Below are 15,470 nucleotides of genomic sequence, written 5' to 3'. Positions count from 1 at the left end.
AGGCAGTAGGGCTTCCTTTCTTCACTCATTCATTGCACTAACAGCATGCAGGGCTCCGTGCCAGGTGCTGTAGGGGATGAAGAGGTAGATGGGGCCCTGCTCTGCTCCCGCAGACCTTACAAACCTGCAGAGCACAGAAGACAAAGACACGGATGAGTTCAATATAAGGGAGGGGTGCCAAGCACCCAGCCAGCAGCCCAGGTAGAGAGAAGGCCCATTTAGCTGTTGGGATGGATCAGGGAAGTCTTCATGGAGGAGAAGCATCCGGATCCTGAAGGATAGGTAGGCACTAGGCACAGGGAGGGCATTCTAGACAGGGGGAACAGCCCAGGCAAAGGCCCTGAGGTGATGGGGGGCAGGACATGGATGGGTAGCTCTCTGGCTGGAGGAGGGCCACGTATGAGACGGTCAGGCGATATGTTTCAAAAGCACAACAGCATGAAGCCGTGGAATGACACCAGAGTTTGACTCTAGGGAACTGCTGAGGGTTTTCTGAGTAAGTCTGAAAATGCCACCTGTACCCCAAGAAGAGGTGCCAGGCTGCACCCCCGAGAGTGGTTTGCCTGGACAGCAAGATCAGGCAGGTGGCTGATCCCGTCTAAGGCCTCTTTCCTCAGGAAACCAAGGCAGAAAGCCCCAGCCAAAGCCCACTTTTCACAGGACCTGCAGCCACTGTGCAGGCAGCCCGCGGAATGTGGCCTGTGACAGGCTAGTGGAGCAGGTAACCTGGCCAGGCCATTGCCTGTGACACGTGTGTGGCATGCCCTTTCCTGCCCACTGAGTAGCAGATGGTAGTGGAGAAGTGGTGGACCACGGGCAGGGGAAGCTTTAGAATGCAGCAAGTCTGAAATGGTAATAGCGCACCAGGTTTCCAGAGCATTTTGTGGTTGCATTTACAGAGTACATTCCGATCTTTGACCTCATTTAGTCCTCTCTAGTTATTCTCTGGCTCTATAAGTAAGGAGACGCTTTGAGAGACAAGTTCAGAGAGTTTCAGCCATCTGCCCAAGGACACACAGCTAGTAAGTGGCCAAGCCAGGATGGGGCCTAGGGCTGATGGACTCTCAAGTCTGGTGCTCTTCTGCTTCTTGGCTCTGCTGGGGGTCAGGGCCCAGGTTCAGCCCTGTTCCACCACCCTTGTCCTTGGAGAGAATGAGAAGAGGAAGCTCAGTGACGCTCTTGGCCTTCTGCCTCTTCCATTCCCCGGCTCTACCCCCATCTTTTGGGTGAGGGCTGAGTTGGCTCTGGTGGTGTTTGTCAGCTCATAGAATGTCAGAGCTGGAAGGACCTCTGAGGCCAGCCCCTCATTATACAGAGACACAGCGTCCCCAGGTGAAAGCCACCAGCTCAGAGTCACACAGCAAGAACAGGAGCCTGCAGTTGGCTCATTCATAAGCGTCACCCCAGCTCACCTTTTGGCTATTTCCGGCATGTGCTTTTGTCTTTATTTTTCTGGTTGACACATTCCTGGCACTCAGGCAGTAAGACTTCAAACAACGTTTTATTTTAAACTTTATTTGTGACTGTCTTTAGTTTTACTGTCTGGAGAATTAGGTGCACACCTTCACTTAGCTGTGAATGTCACCTCCACCCCGCCTGGTGCCCAGAGGCCAAAATGTGGCCCAGATCTCTCCTTCCCGCCTAGCCCCAGCACCAGGTGTATTCATCAGAGGAGCCCAGGTGGAGGGTGCCCTGGGCCCTCTGCCGAGCTTCCTGTGGGGACGGCAGGCACAGTAGCCTTTCGGCCAGCCCGTCTCTGCTGGTACTGCCTGCTGTGGAACAGCCAGAGCTCCTGTTCCTAGGTGGGCGACCAGACCCCACACAGCATGGGCAACCTGGTCCAGGTCCCTTACCTCTCTGTCCCCTGGCCGCTTTGCCCAGGGCAAGGCCCCCCTCTCCACACCATCTCCCTATTCTCGGAAGCCCACTTTGCAGACTTCTCCCCGCTCTGGGAGTCTGAGCTTGTGGGCCAGCCTCCATCTCCGCTTGGAGGTATGTCAGCGGCACCTCCCAGTGAGGAGGTGGGTTCAAGGGGAGGGACCGAGCTGCCCTTCCCTTTGCATGGTACTGAGCGTGGAGTGTGTGGCAAATGCATCACACACCGTGTGTCCCTGGAGCTGTATAAATGAGGCTGGTCTAGGGGGTCCAGGACTTGCTTTATCCAGGAGGGGAGCAACAGACCTGGCCACTTCCATCCCCACAGCCCTGTTTCTGTGTTTTTGCCAGGATGCAACCTGAAGATCTTCAACAACCAGGAGTTTGCTGCCCTCCTGGCCCAGTCTGTCAACCAGGGCTTTGAGGCTGTCTACCAGTTGACCCGAATGTGTACCATCCGCATGAGCTTCGTCAAAGGCTGGGGAGCGGAGTACAGGTCGGTTACGGGTGCTGCCTACATCAGGGGACCCAACTCCAGGTGACTCTGGACAGCAGAGCAGGCAGGGCTCCTCAGAGATGAGCGAGGCCAGCCCTGGCGTCAAGAGCAGAGAGACCAAAGATCAGAGAGAGCCCAGGGCCTGGCAGGCAGGAGGGGCTGGGCCAGCAGCAATGATGAGGAATTGCAGAGTGATGTTTGCTGGCACCGAACAGCTGCAGGCACTGTAAACACACGCTCCATCTTATCCTCATCCCAGCCCTAGGTGGGGCTGCCGGCATCATCCGGATAGATGAGAGAACTGAGGCCCAGGGAGGAAGAGTGACTTGCCTGCAGTCACACGGGTAGAAGAGCTGTGTCTAGAACTCTGCCATCTCGGCTTCTTCCTTACTCTTCATTTTAGGCACATGGCTTTAGGATGACCCTCTTCAGGAAGTTAGGTCTTCAGCTCGTTGTTCTTTCCTCCTCTGTTGCTCCATTTCTGACTCAGGGACCCCTGGTGATGCTGAGGAGCCCAGGATATTAAAACTCAGAGTCAGGGAAGGGAGGAGGAGATTTGGGTAGTTATAAAGGAACAAAATTTTCTCGCTGAGAAATGATTTTTTAGAGTCCTAGATACTGGTTTCTTTTCTTTTCTTTTCTTTTCTTTTCTTTTTTTTTTTTTTTGAGATGGAGTCTCACTCTGTCACCCAAGCTGAAGTACAGTGGCACCATCTCGGCTCACTGCAACCTCTGCCTCTGGGACATGCCTCAGCCTCCCAAGTAGCTGGGACTACGGGCGCGTGCTACCACGCCTGGCTAATTTTTTGTATTTTAGTAGAGACCACCATGTTGCCCAGGGTGGTCTAGAACTCCTCAGCTCGGGTGACACGCCTGCCTCGGCCTCCCAAAGTGCTGGGATGACAGGCATGAACCACCGTACCCAGCCCTAGATACTGGTTTAAACATGGCCCTGATGTAGTCAGGTCTACCTGGTCTGCTTGGTTCAATCCATCCTGCTTTGGGTTTAGAGAATCCAGTCCCTTTTCTTTCCACTCACCGACAGAAGTTTGCTGAGAGGCAGGGCTGTGTGCCCCCGCCTTCTGCTCCACACTCCCCACTGCCAGCCGCCAGCTCCTGCGGCAGATGCAGGGGTGCCCACACGTCAGCTAGAGCCAGTGCCTTGCAAGCTACTCTCCCCTTCTCTTCATTTTTCCAGATGTTTGGAATCCATTTTGTTTTGCAGTCATGCTGCACCCAGGCCAAACCCATTTCAATATTGGCCTTGAGCCACCGTTTGTAATGAAATCCAGATGAGCATGACTTATGGAAAGTCAGATTCTCATTAGAGGATTTCGTCCTGTAAAATCCTCCTCTTCCACTTACCGTATTTTAGCTGCTGTTCTTCTGTGTCTGCCCCAGGGTGTCAGGGAACATAGCCCCTTGGTCTCTGGGGTGTCTCTGAAATTCAGGAGTGACCAGTGAAGCAATCAAAGTGGTCAGACCGCAAAAGAACTTACCTATGTTATGGCCTAAAGAGATCAGCCCGAGCCCAAAGGTCCAGCCAGGGAAATGTTTTAAGCAATCTTTTAGCCCTGGCTTAGATCATTTTAGGGAACAGGAGTAAAAGGTTAGAAAATTAATCTTTTTTTTAGTGGAGAAGGGAAATATTTAAAGATGGACTGCAGTGGAGAAGAGCAAGGGGATGTCCATTTGCTCTTCTTATACCAGATTGTAGTCGAGAGGGCCAATTCAAGTACCCTCGCTCATGCAGACACCCCAGGGTTTGTCTGCAGGCTCATTTCTGAACCTCCCTGCTACACAAGCAAAGTAGAGGCCAAGCAAGGAGGGCGGTGCCCTCAAGACAGCAGCCCTGTTCCTGGTGTGGCATTGCAGCTCTCCCGCTCCAAGTGCTAGGAAGAGGCTCTTTGGTGGCAGAGCCTTTCCCTGGGGACACTGTATCACCGTGCGGGATGTCCTGCCAGCACACCCAGTCCTCTGCGGCCCACCGCGTCACCGCTGCCTGGCAGTACTGCACAGCAGCCTGACGGGCGGGCGCGGCCCCTTCCCAGAACAGCCTTGTCGTCCTCCTGCCTCTTGGGCCAAGGAGAGTAAGGTTTCAGCTCTTCTCTCTGTGCGGTGGCTGAAAGCAGGGCCCAGGGCCCACACCTCTCACCTCCAGCTGGCACCAGCGACTCCAGCCTCAGCAGATAGCCTTTGCTCAGTGGAGGCCTTTGGGAGCCTGCCTGCAAGCTGCGTCATCAACCAGCCTGAATTTAGACAAAGTGCTTTGGGGAAAAGAAACGTGTGGTGTGCCTTGGTTTTTTCCAGTAATTGTTCCATGGCTCGCTCTGCTTGTAAGATTTTCCAAAATAAGGCCGTAGATGAGAATTATATCAGCACATTGGGAACTGAAGGCATGCGGACACTGTTGGCGCTTTGTAAAAAAACACCCCTCAATCAGACAGACACACGTCATCGTGGCCTGCTGGGTCTGGGCCCGGATTTGGAGATAGGGGAGCGGCACGTGCCCATTTGGTACAGATGGGAGCCAGGAAGCCCTTTGCTCAGGATGGTGGTCTCTTCTATTAGGGGGCCTGTTACAGTAACTGGTGGGCCTCTGGGTACCCTGCAATTGACTTTGCGTATTTAACTCTTTGCCGTTGACTTTACATGTTTAACTCTTTAAAGTTGACTTCCTTCCCCCTCGAGAGAACTTAATTTACCCAAAGTCCTCCCTGGGTGGAGGAGTTTGGCCTGGTAGTTTCAGCAAGTTATTGGTACCGCTTCTAGGACAGCGTCTAACAAGGTAGTCTATCTCTCTGGCTTTGGGAAAATGAGTGTCACCAAAGCAGAAAAGTTTTCTGACTTGTGTAGCCCCTGGAGATGTTTTAAGTCCCCACCCCACCCCTTTCCCTATTTCTTACAGGAGACAGACTGTGACCAGTACCCCTTGCTGGATCGAGCTGCACCTGAATGGGCCTTTGCAGTGGCTTGACAAGGTCCTCACCCAGATGGGCTCCCCAAGCATCCGCTGTTCCAGTGTGTCTTAGAGACATTAAGTATGGTAGGGGAGGGCGGGCTTGGGGGAAATGGCCATGCAGGAGGTGGAGAAAATTGGAACTCTGCTCAACTCATTGTTGTCAAGGAAGAAGAAATCTTTCTCCCTCCACTGAAGGGGTGCACCCACCTGATTTCGGAAACACACGAGCAAACCCAGAGGTGGATGTTATGAACAGCTGTGTCTGCCAAACACATTTACCCTTTGGCCCCACTTTGAAGGGCAGGAAATGGCGTCTGCTCTGCTGGCTTAAGTGAGCAGAACAGGTAGTATTACACAACCGGCCCCCTCCCCCCAGGCTCCTTTTTTGAGTGACAGCTTTCTGGGATGTCACAGTCCAACCAGAAACGCCCCTCTGTCTAGGACTGCAGTGTGGAGTTCACCTTGGAAGAGCGTTCTAGGTAGGAAGAGCCCGCAGGGGCCATGCAGACCTCACGCCCAGCTCTCTGATGCTTGTGACGGTGCCTCTTCCAATGAACATTCCCAGCCCAGCCCCACCACTCCAGCAGACCCTGCCCCTCGTGAGCTGGATAGACGCGGGGTGGGGAGGGAGGGAGTTTGTCTGTCTCCCTCCCTTCTCAGAACATACTGATTGGAAGGCGCGTGTTCAGCAGAACCTGCACACAGGACAGTGGGAAAAATTGATGAGCACCACCTCTTTAAAAACTCACATGCGTTTGTCCTTTTTCACTTTGAAAAGTTGGAAGGATCTGCTGAGGCCCAGTGCATATGCAGTGTATAGTGTCTATTATCACATTAATCTCAAAGAGATTCGAATGATGGTAAGTGTTCTCATGAAGCAGGAGGCCCCTGTCGTGGGATGGCATTTGGTCTCAGGCAGCACCGCACTGGGTGCGTCTCCAGTCATCTGTAAGAGCTCGCTCCAGATTCTGATGCATACGGCTATATTGGTTTATGTAGTCAGTTGCATTCATTAAATCAACTTTATCATATGCTCTTTTAAATGTTTGGTTTATATATCTTCTTTAAAAATCCTGGGCTGGCACATTGACTGGGAAACCTGAGTGAGACCCAGCAACTGCTTCTCTCCCTTCTCTCTCCTAAGGTGAAGCTTTTCCAGGTTTTGTTGAAGAGACACCTGCCAGCACTTCTGCAAGCTGAAATTTACAGAAGCAAATTCACCAGAAGGGAAAACATCTCAGGCCAACATAGGCAAATGAAAAGGGCTATTAAAATATTTTTACACCTTTGCAAATTGCAGGCTTGGTACAAAGAGGTCTGTCATCTTCCCTCTGGGATATAAGATGATCTAGCTCCCGGTAGAGGATCATCAGTGACAACTATAGCAGTTGTATTGTGTAATAAGTACTGCTCCCAGCAGCAATTAGGGAGAAAACTAGCCTCAATTATTTCGACTGGAAAAAAGAAAAAAGAGCCCTCTTCTTTTCCCAGCCTTTTGCAGAACACAGTAGACAGAACTGCCACCTTCAATTGGTACTTTATTCTTTGCTGCTGTTTTTGTATAAAATGACCTATCCCACGTTTTTGCATGGATTTAAAATCAAGGGACTTCCTATGGAAGTCCTGTTTTATTCCAGGTGAAGGGAAGAAAGTGTATACACCTTTGGCAGGTTATACACCTCAAATGTGATGAGATTTCTGATGTTGGCGGGAGATGGAGAGGTTTCCTGATGCCTCACCTGCAGGGTCCTGTGCCTCTGAAACTCTAGCCATGAGGTTTCCAGGTAGGACAGCTGCTCCCCAAGCCTCCTGAGGACACAGGAAGAGATGGAAGGAGCACCTTGACAGACTTGTGTGAGTCTTCTCGAAGGAGTATTGACTCAGAACCCAGAGACAACACAAAACCCCTCACTTCCTCTGAGAGGGCCAAATACTGTGAGTCTGATGTATGTGCCTGGTGTGAAATCATCTGTGGCCTGTTGCTTACACAGGAAGCCCCCCGAACCTCCTGTACATGTGTTCATGTTCCCAGGCAGCTCTGAGACCCAGGACACAAATACTCCATTTTGGCTTCTGCTAGAGCAGTCATGGTTCCTCTCCTAAAAGCCACGGGCAGCAGTTTCCGAGGGCCTGCATTCTCCACCTGCTGCATGATCGTGTGAGGGCTTCCTGTGGCACACAGCCCTCTGGGTGGTTGGGAACTAGCTGCAGGCACAGCCTGATTCTGGTGATCCAGTGATCTGTGGAAGTCCTGTCTTATTCCAGGTGAAGGGGGGGAAAGAAGCCTACACTTTGGCAGGTTATGAACTTTGAATGTGATGAAATGACACATTTGGCTGCTTTTGGATAGTGTCTTAGAACCCTCATTGCTCAGACCTGAAGGCTACTTCCTTGGCCCTTTTTCTTCATAGACTAGACCATCAGAGGAGGATGTGTGGGATGGTAGGCAAACCCACCCGTGGCATACTGAAAATCAATTTGATCATATCTAAGAGGTTAGGAAATGGTCCTTTCCCACCTTAGAGCGCTACATAGGTGCTTTGGGCATATGTAACATTAGTCTCCTTCCTTGAAGCCACAAGCTAGTTTTCTTAGTTTTAAAATCCTGTGGTATGAATGGCATTTGTATATTAAAACACTTTTTTAAAGGACAGTTGAAAGGGGCAAGAGGAAACCAGGGCAGTTCTAGAGGAGTGCTGGTGACTGGATAGCAGTTTTCAGTGGCGTTCATCTAGGCAGCACGACCGTGTGTGTTGCCCCTGCCCTGGGCTCGCCGCCATGGTATCTTCACCTTGCAGCTTGTGCTGAGACTGACCCGTGTAGCTAGCACTGGGACATAGATCCTTGTCTTCAGCACCTTCCAAGGAGCCAACTTTTATTCCCTTTCCTCTCTCCCCTCCCCACCTTGCTTCGTCCCAATTTAGTAACTTAGATCCTTCCAGCGCATACGTAGGTAGCTACCCCAGCCGGTTTGGATTACAGGCCTGTGCTGGAACATCATCTCAGTTGGCCACCTTCCTGGCAGGCTGTAGACCTGATATTTTGAGACAAGCCTAGAGTCAGGAGCAGGGACTTTGACTCTTAGGAAGAGCACACATGAGGGCAAGGCTGCTGGCAGACGTCTCCATTGTCCTTGTGTTGTATTTTTTTTGTTTTTAATTGACCACGGCGATTTTTTTTTTTAAACCATTGTTCATATACTGAAGTGAGCTATAGCACATTATCGTGTGCTTATTTTTATTTTTCTCCATCTCCCCTTGGCTTCCTGGAGTTTGGACATATTCCAGGCTAAATGCTTTTACTGAAGACTACAGAAAGGTTTGAAGTAGTGTGTGCATGGCATGCACGTATGTGAGTAATCTGGGGAAGCAGCAAAGATCTGTTTCATTCTTAGCCTCAGGCCTCATGAGGGTCTCCACAGGGCCAGAGCTCAGGTTACACAACCACTCCTTCGTCCTCACAGGAGATGTAGGGAGAAGAATCTGCAGGCTGCTTGTAGGACTGTTCACCAAGGGGGATACCAGCAGCAAGAGAGGGCACACGTTTAGCCCTGGACGCTGTTTCTTACTGTGTGACTTGGCTAGAGTTGGGAGTTCCCCCAAAACATACGTGTCCCCATTTTACCAGAACCAAACCTCAACACAGCAAAGCTGTACTGTCTTTATGTGGCAAAAATGTTTCCTTGTAGGCCCCTTTCAGGTAACAGTCTTCACAATGTATTTCCATCACGGTTTAAGGAGCATCAGCAGCTTCTCAAGTGGGTAGGGAAAGCAGAAAAACGTACGCAAGGGGACATGGATCCAAAATGATGATGAAGCATCTCCCATGGGGAGGCGTTGGTGGGGAGATGATGGGCTAAACAGGCAACTTTTCAAAAACACAGCTATCATAGAAAAGAAACTTGCCTCATGTAAACTGGATTGAGAAATTCTCAGTGATTCTGTAATGGATTTTTTTTTTTAAATGCAGAAGTAATGTATACTCTAGTATTCTGGTGTTTTTGTATTTATGTAATAATTTCTTAAAACCATTCAGACAGATAACTATTTAATTTTTTTAAGAAAGTTGGAAAGGTCTCTCCTCCCAAGGACAGTGGCTGGAAGAGTTGGGGCACAGCCAGTTCTGAATGTTGGTGGAGGGCGTAGTGGCTTTTTGGCTCACCATCCAGAAACACCAAAGCAGGCTGGCTAAACAAGTGGCCGCGTGTAAAAGCAGGCAGCTCTGAGTCAAATCTGGGCCCTTCCACAAGGGTCCTCTGAACCAAGCCCCACTCCCTTGCTGGGGTGAAAGCATGACAGAGAGATGGAGCCGTCTATCCAAGAAGCCTTCACCCACCTTCACTGCTGCTGTTGCAACTCGGCTGTTCTGGACCCTTACTTTGGTGTGCGTTGAGGGATGGGGAATAGAACATTGACTATGTTGATTACCTTCACTATTCAGCCAGCCTGACCTTTTAATAACTTTGTAAAAAGCATGTATGTATTTATAGTGTTTTAGATTTTTCTAACTTTTATATCTTAAAAGCAGAGCACCTGTTTAAGCATTGTACCCCTATTGTTAAAGATTTGTGTCCTCTCGTTCCCTCTCTTCCTCTTGTAAGTGCCCTTCTAATAAACTTTTCATGGAAAAGCTCCTGTGCCAGGAGCTCAGTCTGATTCTTGCTGTTGTCTGTGGGTGGAGAGAAGATTTAAAGGGGAGCCCCGAGGGGTCCCAGGGACTTTCAGGGCTCAGGAGGATCAGAGGAAAATGTCTGTAAGCCCAGATACACCTTGACCAATGATGTGCCAGGCCACATTCTGCCATGGTCCTCATGTAATATCCAGCTGCTCTCATTCACTCACCAAGGGCAACATGCAGTGCCAGCAGGAGCCCCTGGGCCATCTGCACAAAGGTCAAGTTTCTCAATGGGTGTATCTCGCTGTTGCCCAAGCCTAAACACCGTATGTGTCCCATCTATCTCTGCAGTGCCATTTTGTATTTTACTTCCTCTGTACCCCAAGGCCTTTGGCAAATGACTGAATGCCACCAACCCAACCTCAAGCCACCTCTTGCCTCTGCTAGTCCCTCCTGGCCTGATTCCTCTGTATTGTCACAGTGTCTTAAATGCCACCAGATTTGTCTTCCCACAGGCGTGGAGGTAACTTTAGCGTCACAAGTAACTTGGTTTCCACATCTTCCAGCTCAGATGACTATTAGCACCTGTGAAAATTCATTTTGAATTCAAAACGCCCAAGGAGAAAGGGACTTCTCCTTGGCTAGATCTTACACCAACCCCAGAAGATGTGGATAAAGAAAAACATTGATTAAAATGTAAAATGTTGGCCAGGCATGGTGGCTTAATGCCTGTAATTCCAGCACTTTGGGAGGCAGAGACAGGCAGACCACTTGAGGTCAGGAGTTCGAGACCAGCCTGGCCAACATGGCAGAACCCCGTCTTTACCAAAAAATACAAAAATTAGCCAGGTGTAGTGGTGCACGCCTGTAGTCCCAGCTACTTGGGAGGCTGAGATGGCAGAATCACTTGAACCCAGGAGGTGGAGGTTGCAGTGAACTGAGATCACACCACTGCATTCCAGCCTGGGCAACAGAGTGAGACACTGTCTCCAAAAAAAAAAAAAAAAGTAAAATGTCTTGGTTTTAAGAGTCTGAATAAGCAGCGTTTGGGGGAGAAGGATGAAATGGGTTGGAATAATCCTCTGGTGTGACCACATCTGCAGCAGTCCTCCTAAGGACCTCCCCAGCATCCAAACACCTCCCTTAACAGGAGGAGGCAGGTTGCGCTGTAAGGGCCCATAGATTTGGCCTCCGAGAACTGCATGGAATTCCTGCCTTTATGATGAGTTGGTTGGTTCTTCCACCTTCCTACCCCCTTAACAGCTTTCCTCAAGGGTTTATGTAGCCTATAGTTCTCAACACTGACCCAAACCAGTCCTTTTAACCCAGCCTGTTCCTTGAGATGCATGACTTTAAATTCCAGCTATTTGTTAGACGTGATCCAAAACACAGCGCCCCCAAAGTGAATCATCTTCCCACCTCACTTGAGCCAGCTCCCTTTTCTGCTTCCCCAGTTTTTATCAGTAGCCTCTTCCCTCCCATTTTCCAAGCCCAGAGCAGCTTGAGGAATGTCTTTTCCTTGCTCCCCATCACCTCTCAGCTGTGACCATCTCCCTTTTGGAAAGGCCCTACTCCCTGAACTTCCCGGTTCTCCTTGGCCCTCTCGTACAGTCTGCTCTTTTTCTTGGGCCTACACCTCTTCTGCCTGCTTCCTTGTTGCTATTCCCAGACCACTGTTCCGCTGACTCCTCCCTAAGTGATCTCATCTACCCTTATGATTTCAAGCCACACAAACGCTAATGACCCCCAAATCAGTACTTACAGCCCAGACTTTAATCCCAAGCTTCAGACTCATGTCCAGCTGACTGCTGGCACATGGAGGGGCCACAAGTACCTCAAACTCACAATCAAATAGAATTCATGGTGTCTCTTAAAACTATCCCTCTCCTCTGGCCTTCAGCCCTGTTTTAGACATGACCATTGACCCGACCTACATCCACAGAAACCACAGCGGTCCACCAGTCCTCTGCTCCCCACCTCCACACAGTCCCTTCTCCAGGCTGTCTGCTCTAGTCCCACTCACACCACCTTAAACACACCTCTAGTGCCTGGAGAACTGTACCAGTGTCCTAGTGGGTCTCCTAGACTCCAGATGGCTTTCCTATAAAGGCACCCTTTATACTGCCCCCAGTAACCAATCTGACCATAGATGCTTCCCCTAGTCCACTGCACACATTCTAAGGTCTTTGCCCTGGAGCACTTGGCCCTCATTTGCCCTTACCTAGCTTTCACCACTCCCTGCCTTATCCTCTACAGCCCGGCAATTCGCAGGCCTCATGGATCATCCTTGTCTTCATGGCTGCTTGTGCTTAGAACATCAACTTCTCCTCCCCCGCCCACCCCCTGCTCCCCAGCACACCACCACTTCGCCTGGCTAACTTTTACTAATGCTTTGTGCCTCCATTCAGACATCTCCAGGAAGCCTCTCATGAATATCTATCTCTGTTGCCATAGTCCCCCCTCTAGGCTGTGAGTTCATTGAGAGCAGGGTTTACATTTTATTCTCTTATCCCTGGCTTCTTTTTTGGCCACCACATACTTTTGCCGAGTAAATGACTCAGTGTCCATATCTAGTAGATTCTATCTTAGCAATATATTTTATATACATTTCCACAGTGCTTACAGCAATTCCTTATATGTGACTGAAGGAATACAGTTCCTGCTTACCTGCTATCACAGCTATTCCAAAATTCTCCTCATCTGTGTCCCTGTAGTCCACGGATAGCAAATATATGGCAAAATTCCCCCCTTCTCTATTTCTCTATCCATGGCAAACTCATCGCTGGGTTGGGTCCCTCCTCAGCCTCACTCTTTCTCACAGCTAATTGGTTGGACAGATACTGCTAATACTGCTGCCACATTTTCCTGGAATGTAATTATGGTTAGATGCCTTTTCTGCTCAAAACCTTTGGCTCCTCACTTACCTGCAGAGTAGGCACAGACTCTACCAAGTCCCCTCCAGCATCACGCCATCCTCATCTGCCACCATTTCTCTATGTGGACTCCTTGCATTTTCCCAGCACATTCCTTCACTCTTCTTTCCGTACCTTTGTTCAAGCCATAACTCCAACAACTCTGCTGCCTCCACTCACCTATCTGCCCCAATCCCTTATCCTTCTAGCTCAACTCAAGCAGCGTTACTTCCCCTAAGTCAGTGGTTCTCAAAGTGGGTCCCAGGACTGAACCAGCAGCATCGGTATCACCCGGGATGTTAAAGATGCCAATTCTCAGGCCCCACGCCAGGCCTCCTGAATCGGCAGCTCTGCAGTGGGGCCTTCCAGGTGGCTGTGGCATGGGCTCACTTCTGAGAACCACTGCTCTAAGATGCACTTCCTGTTCTCCCCAACCCACTGTGTTCTCTCCTTCCCACAGCCATGAGGGCTAGTCACAGCACTCTTCACATGCTGTCTTGGCATTGTCTTTTGTGACCTTGTCTGGTTTGCCCCCTGCTTCCACCTGAGTTGGACTCTGAGCTCATGGAAAGGAGAAACTACATCCTGACTCAAGTCTGTATCCTCCGCCACACCTTGCTCAGATTCTGGCACCAACGACGTTCACAGTCAGTGTTGGCTGGACCCTGAGCTCTTGTTTCTGCTCTCACCAGGGTAGAAGGAACAAATTTAAGGCTCTCTGACTTCACCATTAATGACTTCCTGAGAATTTCCTGGGGAAACATGATTGTTGCAGGCCCTGTCCTTGGAATTCAGATGAAAAGAACCTTTTCTCTCCTAAACTATGCTGCTGTTTCCAGAAAGTTCCTACCCTAGGCCTTAGTCCACATTTTTGTGTAATAGCATTAAAGCCACCTAGTTGATAACAGCAAGGGCAGGGGCAATGATTGGACACCTCCTTCATTAGAGAGAACCCAGGAGGCTTCCTAGTCAGTAAACGGGGCATGAGCAAGCAGCTTTGGGTGCCCGGTGATGCCTCCCAGATCTGTAGCTGTGCGGAGGAAGTGTTTGGGCCTAACAACGGATACACAGAAAGGGGTTTTAAAAGTTTTTTTTTTTTTTTTCTTTTAACCCCCAGGCCTGTGTTCCAAAGATGCAGTAATAACCATTAGGGCCAGGTTTTGAATCACAGTGTTTTTCAAAAGGAAACAAAGTAGAACTGTAAATTCCTAAGAGTGGGGATACGCTATTGCTGTTACCTTTTTTGTTCATTTTTCTGCACACCAGAGGAACAACTTAGAATACAGCAAGATACTTACTGTGCTAGAACTTAATTCTGAATAAAGAGACCTACGTTAAGAGCAAGCTTTGTGATGTTAACAACAGGCATATGTAATGCCAAAGTATGAAATTTAGAGGATTTCTCTTTTTCCTTTTGAGACGGATTCTCACTCTGTCGCCCAGGCTGGAGTGCAGTGGTGGCACGATCTCGGCTCACTGCAAGCTCCACGTTCCAGGTTAAAGAGATTCTCCTGCCTCAGCCTCCCAAGTAGCTGGGACCACAGGTGCCTGCCACCACGCCCAGCTAATTTTTTGTATTTTTAGTGGAGACGGAGTGTCACCGTGTTAGCCAGGATGGTCTTGATCTCCTGACCTCATGATCCGCCTGCCTCGGCCTCCCAAAGTGCTGGGATTACAGGCATGAGCCACCGCGCCCGGCCGAAATTTAGAGGATTTCTAAGACGTTTTCTCTAAGAGTTTACATGCCAAAGGTGCCAGGATGGATCACTAAACCCTGAGTGGAATTGAAAATACTAGAATTATGCCCTGCCCAGTCAGCAGTCTACTTGCATGAGACATACAAATTTTGGGAAAGTTAATAGGGGGTTGTTTTCAAACTAACCTTGTACTAACACTGTACTGGGTTCAGTACGCATGACCAGACTTTTTACACTTTCTTCACCTATAGTCCTCTAATAAGATTTGGTACTTAATGACATAATGCTGTAGCTAAACTGTCTATTGTAAAATTAACAGGGGCAGTAGGGAGAGTGAAGAGCAAGTCTAATGCATTAGAATATTCACTGAAACTCTTGTCTCCATCAATCAGAACGTTCTATGAATCAGAATCCCTAATGAATCAGAACCTCTGACCACACTGGACACGTTTGCTAAATTTAGCTTTGCATCAGCAAACGCTGAAGCTCAGAATAGTTTACAGAGCTCTCATCTTACCCTTAGACAGTGATTCTTCTAAGACTGTTTTTCCATGGCAGGCCAAGGCAAGGCAAGGGGCATTCCACACGTTCTCTCAATGGCCATTGTTAAGAGACTGGCCCAAAGTTAAAGGAATCTGACAAGCCATGGCAAAAATTGTTGATCCCGACCTCTCCACAGTGGGACCAGGAAATTAGCCATATATCACATTTCACGTGTTAGAAATAGTTTGCAGGAATGGCCTGACATGCTCCATGGTCCTTGAACCACATCCCATATTACTCAACCATCTAAGTCTAGCTTCCCTGAATCTCTAGCTTCTCTGAATTAGACGTGGCCAAGTTCTATAAATAGAGAGCAAGCAAACTGGTTCTGTCAATCTTCTCATACTCTGGCAGGATGGCATATTTTAAAA

At 49.4% G+C, this 15,470-nt stretch overlaps 1 protein-coding gene across 8 annotated transcripts in view; it reads left to right on the top strand.

Moving 5' to 3' along the window:
- The window catches only part of SMAD3 (SMAD family member 3), a 131,912-nt gene extending 121,924 nt beyond the window's left edge, over nucleotides 1-9,988 (top strand). For 7 of the 8 annotated variants that reach the window (XM_017851115.1, XM_017851119.1, XM_017851118.1 and 4 more), the window contains 2 exons: nucleotides 2,227-2,371; nucleotides 5,280-9,988. In XM_017851115.1, coding sequence (XP_017706604.1) covers nucleotides 2,227-2,371; nucleotides 5,280-5,403 — 269 coding nt within the window. In that variant the 3' untranslated portion in view covers nucleotides 5,404-9,988. The remainder of the gene's footprint in view (nucleotides 1-2,226; nucleotides 2,372-5,279) is intronic. The other variant, XR_001881305.1, reaches the window with a different exon arrangement.
- The last annotated feature ends 5,482 nt before the right edge of the window (nucleotides 9,989-15,470 follow it).

This window comes from Rhinopithecus bieti, unplaced genomic scaffold, assembly GCF_001698545.2.
Source record: "Rhinopithecus bieti isolate Rb0 unplaced genomic scaffold, ASM169854v2 scaffold_31548, whole genome shotgun sequence".
Classification (NCBI taxonomy): domain Eukaryota; kingdom Metazoa; phylum Chordata; class Mammalia; order Primates; family Cercopithecidae; genus Rhinopithecus; species Rhinopithecus bieti.
The sequence above is the reverse complement of the archived record's forward strand: the minus strand, read 5'-3'. Positions and strand labels throughout refer to the sequence as shown.